The sequence below is a fragment of the Orcinus orca genome, chromosome 3 (assembly GCF_937001465.1).
Source record: "Orcinus orca chromosome 3, mOrcOrc1.1, whole genome shotgun sequence".
In the NCBI taxonomy this organism is placed as follows: Eukaryota; Metazoa; Chordata; class Mammalia; order Artiodactyla; family Delphinidae; genus Orcinus; species Orcinus orca.
The window spans coordinates 144,423,000-144,433,207 of record NC_064561.1 but is presented as its reverse complement, the minus strand read 5'-3'; the positions used below and the strand labels follow the sequence as shown (position 1 = coordinate 144,433,207).

Sequence of the window (10,208 nt, the reverse complement as noted above, 5' to 3'; positions counted from 1 at the left end):
CACTCTCTCTCTCACTCTCTCTCTCTCTCTCACACACACACACACACACACACACACACACACGCCACCCCCGGCGCGCCGGCGCTACCAGCGAGCGGCGGCGTGCAGGACTTGAAGTGGGTGTTCTTCCCCACTCCCCCGCCCCGGTCGCCTGCCCCCTCCCTCTCGCTCCTACGCAAATAAGAACTCGGCGATTCCCCTCCTGCAGCTTTGATTTCGGGCACCTCCACCAGATAATTGGGAAGGGTTTCCAGAAGGTGGGAAATGTCACCTGATTCACACTGAACTTTTAGAAGCTCCCCACCCCCAAGGAGCCGCGCACACCCTCGCTCGCGGCCGCCCTCCCACTGCCCCACACACTGGGAGACCGCCCACCGCAAACCGCGGAGACCCCCGTCTAGATTTAAAGCGCGGCTGCGCCCGGCTTCTGACGTCCATTGAATCGCGCGGGCGGCCGGCGGCGAGCGCGGGGCTGCGCCGGGATCGCTGCGCCCTTCGCCGCTCGCCTCTGTGACGCGCGCCGCTTGCCCGAGCCACCCGCCGCCGCGCCGGCTCCCCGCGCCGCCGCGCTCCTCGCCCCGCGCCTGCCCCCAGGATGGTCCGTCCCAGGCACCAGCCCGGCGGGCTCTGCCTCCTGCTGCTGCTGCTCTGCCAGTTCATGGAGGACCGCAGTGCCCAGGGTAAGCAAGGGGGGATGCGCTGGGAGGTTCGGCACAGGGCAGGGGTTTGTACTTTTCGGTCGTCTCCACTGGGTCTGTTCTGAGCAACGCTGCTCTCGGAAGATGTTGGACCAACTTAGCGAGTCCGGGATGGAGAGGAGTGGGAAAACTAAAGGCAGTGACACTTTAGGACCTGAAGCCGAGTTTGGAGCGCGGTTATCCTTTAAAAGGAAAGGGGGTGAGCTGGAGTCTCTCTCAGTAGGTAGGGTTAGATGCTCCAAGTTCTGAACATAATGAGTTCAGATGTTATCTCCCCTGTTTGGCTCTGAGGAAGGGGACAAGCATCAGTAGCCTGGAGATTTCAGTCGACCCATTTGCAGTCTAACCTCCCTCCCTCCTACGTCTTGTGGATACCTTAAAAAAATGACTGGGTGGGGAGGGGGAGATACTGAAATTTCTTCGGTGGCTGGGGGACGTGGTTTCAGAAACTTTGCCCAAACTTGGAAATGTGGGTGCCGAAAATTTTAGAGGGAAGTAGCTTTCTGCCTAGTGGATGCTTCTTCCAACCCCCTCCCCCCAACCCTGCAAAAAAAAAAAAAATTATTGCCCCGGACTCTTTTGAGTAGTTTACAGTTTTTTCCCCTTTGCCTCGTTCTTCTGACTGTTAACTTTCTGTAGAACAGTGAGGAGCCCACAATTGATTTAAATTCTGAGATGCAAATTTCTAAAGCTTTTAAAAATTAGATTTGTTTCTTTCAATTAGTCTTTGGGCAGAATTTTTTAAAATAATAATAGCAGCTTGCGATCCAATTATTGTTAAAGTTATATGGATGATTCATGAGAAATCTTCCTGACCAAAATCCGAACATTAAAAAGGAGGAAGGGGGAGAAATTACTTGCAAAGATTTCTTGGTAGGTATGAGATAGGGGTGTGTGTATACACACATACATGTTATATAAAACCATGAAACAGTAGGAAGTTCCCCCCCGCCTTTTGTTTCCCCCCCTACTCTTTTCTTGAGGCAGACTTGTAACTTTCCTGGCTTTAGCGTTAACATTTTGTGTGTGTTGTAAACTGTCCCCCGGGCACTGTCCCTAGCCGTCTGCGACGCGCTACTCTGAGTTGCCCGCCTTTCGGGACGAGGCGCTGCCGGGGTGCCGGGGAAAGCAGCCCTGGGAGATTTCGAAAGATCGCGGTGGCCGCGGGCGTCCTCTGGGTCTGGCGGATTGCAAAACGGCCCGTCGGGCGGGCTGCGCCTCGAGGCCGCGCGGGGCAGCGCCGGGCAGGGCCCGGTTGCTTTTTTGCTTTCATTTTTCACAAGTGCCTTTTGCTTGATCTGTTCGTGTGTGTGTGTGCGTGTGTGTGTGTGTGTGTGTGTCTGTCTGTCTGTCTGTCTGTCTCGGTCTCTGTCTCCCCCTTTCTTTTTCTTTCTCTCTCTCAAGTTCTCCTACTTTCTTAACCCCTGTCACAAATAATACTCGTACCGCCTACATGAATGCAACATGTAAAAACACCCGTCGCATCCTGTTTTTGTCAGGTTCTTTAATCTGCTCTTCGAGTCGCTGCAGGTTATGAAATGGGACGAATAAAAGTAAACAGTCTAGTAAAAGTCAATGCAAGCTGCACGTGTTGTGTCTGGGTCACTGGTAACTGACATTGATATGGCTGGGGCGCTCTGGCTTCTCGCTCTCGCCTTCCCTCCCCCTCGCCCACCTCCCACCTCTTCAATCTGGCTTTTTCCCCCTCTTTCTCCACCCCTTCACTCCCTCCGATTTGTTTCCTGCTTTTCTGCTTTTCTCTCCCGTCTCTCCTCCTCCACGCTCACTCCCTCCCCATCCCCGCCGGGTCTCCTTCCCTTGCCGGCTCGTCGCCTCTCTCCCCCTACCCCGCCACTGCTCACTCGCCCACCTCCCCGCCCCTGTCTCCCCGCAGCTGGGAACTGCTGGCTCCGCCAAGCAAAGAACGGCCGCTGCCAGGTCCTGTACAAGACAGAATTGACCAAGGAGGAGTGCTGCAGCACCGGCCGCCTGAGCACCTCATGGACCGAAGAGGACGTAAATGACAACACGCTCTTCAAGTGGATGATTTTCAATGGGGGCGCCCCCAACTGCATCCCCTGTAAAGGTAGGGCTCTTCCTCCCCAATTTGTAGGCCCTCAGTAGAGGGCGTCTTACCCTCCCAGTGCCCAGCTGGGGTTTGGGACTGGGAGACCTTTGTTCGTGGGATCCACCTAACCACCCCCAGCCCTGGTAAGCCATCCGGGTTTAATCTTGGGTGTCACATACTACAGGCAAAACAAGGTCGACAGAGGTTCTCGGACTTCTTAGCCAAATGTGGTGGTGAAGCCAGCCAACCCGTGCACTTTGAGAGAGATCTGGGTATGGGATGCAGCCCACTGTCCCCCACACCTGCCCCTCCTCAACTTCTGGGTGAGAGCCCCCGGGCTCGGACTGCTGGCAAGCACGATTGCGCGAGGCACCCGCAGCCCTCCTGGCTGACCTGCATGGTGCCTGGCCCCGGTTTTAACCCCTGCATCTTTCCAACTGCTAGAAACGTGCGAGAACGTGGACTGTGGGCCCGGGAAAAAATGCCGAATGAACAAGAAGAACAAACCCCGCTGCGTCTGCGCCCCAGATTGTTCTAACATCACCTGGAAAGGCCCAGTCTGTGGGCTGGACGGAAAAACCTACCGCAACGAATGTGCACTTCTCAAGGCCAGATGTAAAGAGCAGCCGGAACTGGAAGTCCAGTACCAGGGCAAATGTAAAAGTAGGTCTTACCCGGCCCCTCCCCCAGCTTTCTACCTGAGATAGACCCACTGCAAGACCCCCGGGGGATGGTGTAGTCTGCAGTAATAGCCTAATAATAATAAGGATGATACCAAATAAAGGAACCCTTTCTAACTTCTGAAGACTCCTTAAAACACTGAAGGACCAACCTAGAATCATAGTTTTCTTTTGAAAACCACAGGGCTCCCAGAGTACGTTTCTGAAAGCTGGATGCTTCATGATTTCCTTGATACTATCAAATGCTCAGTCCCTAAGGACCAGAAGATGCCTATTAATGTGTGTTTCCCTCTTTGTTTCAGAGACCTGTCGGGATGTTTTCTGTCCAGGCAGCTCCACATGCGTGGTGGACCAGACTAATAATGCCTACTGTGTGACATGTAACCGCATTTGCCCAGAGCCCACCTCCTCTGAACAGTATCTCTGTGGGAATGATGGAGTAACCTACTCCAGTGCCTGTCACCTGAGAAAGGCTACCTGCCTACTGGGCAGGTCTATTGGATTGGCCTATGAGGGAAAGTGTATCAGTAGGTATTCTGGATTGAGGAAGGAAAAGAAAAAATACAAAAAGAGAAAGAGGCTAGAACTGGTGTTAAAACTGAGGTTAACCAATAAATAAGGCCAAAGCCTCCCCAAACACATAGCTTCACCAAAGAGAGAAATACTCTCCAGTTTGGGTAAACTGTCATGACCACAGCATTCCTTAAGAAAACCATTGTCTTCCGGAAACATTGGCATATATATTGAAATGCCAGCAAGACACAGGAAACAATTTTCCTCCTTAGAAACCAAAGAACTCACTCAATTTTACACATTTTTTTTTAAGTGCTAGACTTGCTGGAAGCAAGAAATAATTACTTAACAGTTCCTAAGATCTGTTATCAGATTCTGATAACTGATAGAATTCTTTCTTTTTTTAAAAGATCCCACTTGTGGGAAATAATCAAATACATATTTAACTCAAGGATACTGTGAAATTCTGTTCCAAAAAAATGCTACAGTATTTTCATGTACTAATATAGTATGTAGGAAACTGGGGTGTGTGTGTGTGTGTGTGTGTGTGTGTGTGTGTGTGTGTGTGTTTTGGTCTTATTTATAGAGCATTTTTGCACAATATCTCCATTACCCCCATGAGTGAGTAATAAGATATGTTATATGTTTACATTTATGGATAGGAGACTAGAGAAAGGGGGCAAGGGGGAAATGGATTTACTCATCACAGGTGTATTATATCCTAGAAGCAAAGTCCTGTGAGGATATCCAGTGCACTGGTGGAAAAAAGTGTTTATGGGATTTCAAGGTTGGCAGAGGCCGGTGTTCCCTCTGCGATGAGCTGTGCCCTGAGAGTAAGTCTGAGGAGCCTGTCTGTGCCAGTGACAATGCCACCTACGCCAGCGAGTGTGCCATGAAGGAAGCGGCCTGCTCTTCAGGCGTGCTGCTGGAAGTGAAGCACTCCGGATCTTGCAACTGTAAGTGCAATTTCTAACCTTGCTGCAATTTAAGGCTTTCCCAGGCAAGCCCTAGGGAATGGAGACGTAAAAAGCACGAAAACCTCCCCATATAAGCCCACTTCTGTTTAAGTTAGGTAGCTGCTAAATTTTAACAGCAGTTCGGCGATCCACAGAAAAACTGCCTGGAATGTTTCTGGGCTTTTAGGATTTGTCTGATGATCATCAAGGGGGTCGCCTCTAAAAACCTATTTCCAGTCATTTGCCCCTAATTTCTTTTGCTTTAGTAGTGTGCTTTGCTGTTTGCTTTATTAACACTTGAATCTAAACTAACTGCTTCAAAGGTTGTTTTTTTTTTCTTTTTCAAAGACAGCTTTCTATTATCACACAGGGGCTGCTGCTTTGTGCAGCTGCCTCTACTAACTCTGAATTAAGGACCCAAAGCAGTTATACCTAGAACACAAGAGCGCTTTTTATCTAATTTCAGGAATCTGCCCGTAAAACCTGAGCCATTGATTCTTCAGAACTTTCTGCAGTTTTTGACTTCATAGATAATGGTGTTTTTTTTTAAGTTTTTTTTTAAACTTATTGCATAACAGCAGATGCCAAAAACAAAACAAAAAAAAGCATCTTACTGCAAGTCACATAAAAATGCAACGCTGTAATATGGCTGTTTCAGAGGGCTTTGAAAACGTACACTGAGCTGCTTCTGCGCTGTTGTTGTCCATATTTAAACAGCAGCTCCCCTGTATTCCCCCATCTAGCCATTTCGGAAGACACTGAGGAAGAGGAGGAAGATGAAGACCAGGACTACAGCTTTCCTATATCTTCCATTCTAGAGTGGTAAACCCTCCACCAATGTTCAGTGTTGACATAGCCTTTGGGCAAAAAAAAAAAAAGAAAGAAAAAGAAAAAGAAAAAATATATTGTCCATACTGTAAATAAGTGTATGCTTATTTATTTGGGGGGAAAACTATACATAAAGGACCTTTGTCCTAAAGCTCTCTCCCAGGCCACCTTGTTACTCATTGGACCCGGAGAGGCAGTCATTGTGAGGTCTACTGGATGAGGCCCATAGTTGAGACTTGTAGACATTTATTTATACTGTGTCATGTTTTATAATTTATACATAAAATGTCTGGTTGACTGTACACCTTGTTTTTGAAGAAATTTATTCGTGAAAGGAAGAGCAGTTGTTATTTATTGTGAGGTCTCTTGCTTGTAAAGTAAAAGCTTTTTTTTTTCCTTGTAAACCATTTAAGTCCATTCCTTACTATTCACTCACTCATCTGTCTTCCTTCATTTCACTGTTGTTAGACTCTTTTCCATTATAACAAACTTGCATGTCAGTTTCTGTCATGTTTATTTATTGGATTCTCTGCTGCCTGTTCTGTACATACGTGATCCCTCGGGTTTTGTTTACAAGGAATCTTGACTGACCAAAAGGCATTATAACTCTGACTCAGATAGAAGGTACAGAGGATACATCTTTGAGGAAATTCCTACTTCCGTTCTCTTGTTGTGATGAAGACATTTGTGAGAGGGGCTGATAGCAATGTTGGGTTTCTAATAATGTACTTTTAAGATGTTACAGATCCAAAGAAGTTGAGTGATATGGGTGTCAGGAGCCTGAAGGAAGGGGAATGCTACACATTCAACCTTTTGTTAGGTGTTTCCTTTAAGCTAGTCTGCTGTACCTTTTAAATTAGTCCTTTTCACCCAATGTGTCATGAAAAGTTATATCAAAGCTTTATCAGTTCAAGTTTCTTGCTTTTCATAATACTTTTTTCTGATGCAATTTTATATTTTCAAACATGGCAAGTTAAATATAAATTCATTTAAATATATAGTTTTGTACTTTTCTACCATGTAAATGTGCAATGTATATAAAAGTTATAATGTGTATTTGTAAATAAATGATGAGTGAAAAAATAAAAAAAATTTTAAAAAGCCAATGGTCTCAATTGCTGATGATGTAAAAGAAGTTATGTGGGCTTTTGAGTAAAAATGTATATGATACATTTGCTGAGAAATAGAGTTATCACTGAAATTAAGTGGCCAGGGCAGTAGGAACTCCAAGGTAAATTACAGATCACCTCAGTGGAGCTCAAAAGAGAAAGGAATCTGAGGTCCAGCCACCCCTTTGTAGGAGTGATGGCATACCTACCACTCAGCCCTGGAGGACAGTGTAGATGTTCTTCCCTGCAATGTACCAAGCCTAAAGTTTCCTCTTTAAAAACACCATCTTAGCTATCCTTGTTCCAAACTCATCTCCATAGCCAGAGGTGCCCTTTATCTTTCCTCATCTAAATACAGTGGATCTTAGAGCTTTAAAAAACAAAGCACATCACAAGGAAAAGTGAAAATGGACTAATATATGACAGCACATCCTAGAAGTCAGAATATCAACTACAGAAATAAAGGCAGTATAGTGTTGGAATTCTAGAGACTTGGTGAAGTAAGGGTGGGGCAGGGGTGGATTTCCACAATGATGTCCATGGTTCATGGAGAGTAAATAATGACACTTTCAAGGTAAGAGGACATGTATTAATATTTTGCAGTTTACATTAGACAGCCAAGTCACACTATCAGAGTCTCAGATTGGCATCTGGGGCATCAATTGTTTGTCCCTGTAACACATTGTACTACATAGTGATACTTAACTATATAATCACAAGTTTCCAACTCGTGTGCTAATTCATTGCCTAAGTATATTAGAAAATATCAAGTACGAGATGCAAAGAAGTGAGGATTGGGACTGTAGGAGGGCAAGTGCAAACAACAGTCAATATTGCAAACATTGCTAAGCAAATATGTTCTTTCTTTCAAAGACTGTGACCCAAGTTCTTTTCAAAAGTTTATCCCTTTTGTGAAAACCCTCTTTAATATAAATAATTATTAAAAATGACTGTAGGAGACTGTTGGCTCTCAACTGTGGTCACCAAATGAGAAATTTGGTGAAGGCAGAGGGGCCTCTTGGGTGGGCAGAGTTTGTATAATGATTAGGAGCCTGTTGGGTTCATTAGCCCTCTACTCCCGGTTCCCAGAGAAAAGGGGAAAAGAGGTGCAGAAGACAAACAGGCCACCATTAACCGAGGAAAGACAAGGATGGTAAATTCTGTAGTGCCCAGGAGCTGCTGGCTTGCCACTAGGGTTGGGCTCTTAGGTAAGGAAACAGCAGGCAGACATGGTTTCACATCTCTTCCTGGGACAGATTTATTACCTCATCCTGGGATGCTACTGATGCTTTAAAGCTGCCATTGACATCAGAGTAAAAACGTCAAATTTAACAGGCACCAATGTGTGTCTTGGCAAGGGGGAGTGATAAAATCAACAGCTTGCCTTTTAAACAACATCCGGATTATTTATTTATAATTTTTATTTCATACTTGTCAGCATCAATCATTCCTCTCAAACACCAGACAGTATCTCATTTTCCTTCTTGGGGTTTCCGACTTTTCCAGTAATCCTGCATTAGGCTAATTAGTACCAAAAAATAGAAGTCTCTTTTAAAATTAAAATTAGATTAATACCATTAGGCTACTGTTAGAATTTCAGCTATGACTCAAAAGAATCTAATTCGTTTAGGTATATAAAGTAATTAATAGAAACAGTTGCTAGTAACTAGCTTTAATTAGTATGAGTTCATCCTAGTCATCATTAGGAATTGCAAAATATCAAGTAATAATGAAAAATCTATCAGGGGTCTAATTTTCATAAGAGGTCCACTTCAATTAAGATTTTTACATGCTGTATGGGTACAGCAAAAATAAAATCTGGCGTAATTAGAATCATTCTCAAACAATGCAGCTCAGTGTAGTACCTGGCCTTAGACTGGATCCTGTACCCAAGGGGGAAAGCCCTGTATATAATATTATTGTCCAACTGACAAAATTAGAACACTGTCCATAGATTAAAGCATTGTATCAAACCAAATTTACTGAAATTGACTACTGAAATATACAAGTAAGAGAATATTCCTATACTTAGGAAAGATACACTGAAGTATTTAGGGGGAAAGAACAAAATGTATGTAATTTACCCTTAAGTGATTTAGAAAGAAAAAATATAGTTTTATATAGGTTTTTTTCCCCCATATGTAATCAGAGAGAGCACACAAATGATAAAAGAAGTTTGTTAATGTTAATGTTAATGTTAATTAACAATAAGTGAATTTGAGTAAAAGGTGTATGGGTATCTTTAATACTATCTTTATTTTTGCAACTTTTCTGTAAGTTTGAAATAATATCCAAATAAAAAGTTTAAAGATTTAAAAAGTCATTCTCAAGGAGAGGTGCACAGTAGACTGCTTTTCCCAATCTCTAGGAAAGCAACTGAAATAGAGTCATTTAAAAAATCATTTTGTATGACCAAAAGACTGGAAAATAATTCCGGTGAGTTCGCAAGGGCTAAAGAATCAAAATTGGCAATGAGAGAATTTCTGACACCGAAACCATACCTGAACTGAGAAACAGCCTTTTCCTTTCCATAACCATCTTAAAATTTAGAGTAATTAGTAGTTTTGATAAAACACTTCAAACACCAAAACCCCAGTTCTCCCCACTGCTTGCTATATATTAATTAGACAAGGAATTTAACCTCTCTAGGCCTCAGTTTTCCCAGGTATATAACCAGGATAATAAAAGTGTCTCCTTCATAACAGTGTTCTGAAGATTAAAAGAAATAAAATGTGTAAAGTGCTTAGATCTGTGCCTTGCACATGAAAAACAGCCAGTGAATAAGTGTCCTCTAGGACTGTAATAATTGTTATTAATTAAAGAAAAAAGAGGGACTTCCCTGGTGATCAAGTGGTTAAGACTCTGCTCCTCCACTGCAGGCTGCATGGCCTGAACAAAAAAACAAAAAAAAAGAAAGAAAGAAAAAGAAAGAGTGAAATTGTAGCTCATCAACCAGCCTCTACCTTGAAAATGCAATGAATAAGGAGTGGCACCAATCAAGACCAGAAGCACAAGTGTAAACAATTTATTTTAAATTTTAAACTATTTTAGCCATGTTAATATTTAACAGAGCTTCAGGAAGATCTAGGTGCTATAGCAAAAGTTCACAGTTCAAATAACAAATTGAGATACATTATATTTCATGGAAATTTAGAAAAAAATCAGTCACCCAACATTTCCAAAGCCATAAGACATGCATTTTGTCTTTTCATTCACACACCCAACACAATCCCTGGTAGTAAACTAGATTAAATCTGTCTTTAATTTTGATAGGATTTCCTACATGAGGGCTATAGGTTTCTAAAGATAGTAATAAATTATTTCCAAACTAGCAAAAATCCTAATGTAAATTGTAC

The 10,208-nt window shown here is 43.6% G+C and overlaps 1 protein-coding gene across 2 annotated transcripts; it reads left to right on the top strand.

The window, feature by feature from the left end:
* The first annotated feature begins 214 nt into the window (after positions 1–214).
* Positions 215–6,843, top strand: FST (follistatin). Of its 2 annotated transcripts, none has more exons than XM_004275129.4 (6): positions 215–680; positions 2,593–2,784; positions 3,211–3,429; positions 3,749–3,973; positions 4,685–4,915; positions 5,659–6,843. In XM_004275129.4, the coding sequence occupies exons 1-6, from the start codon at positions 596–598 to the stop codon at positions 5,739–5,741; spliced, it is 1,035 nt and encodes a 344-aa protein (XP_004275177.1). In that variant the 5' UTR covers positions 215–595; the 3' UTR covers positions 5,742–6,843. The 2 variants fall into 2 exon arrangements, with proteins under 2 accessions (XP_004275177.1, XP_004275178.1); XM_004275130.3 differs by having other exon boundaries at positions 233–680; positions 5,382–6,843.
* Positions 6,844–10,208: the final 3,365 nt, after the last annotated feature.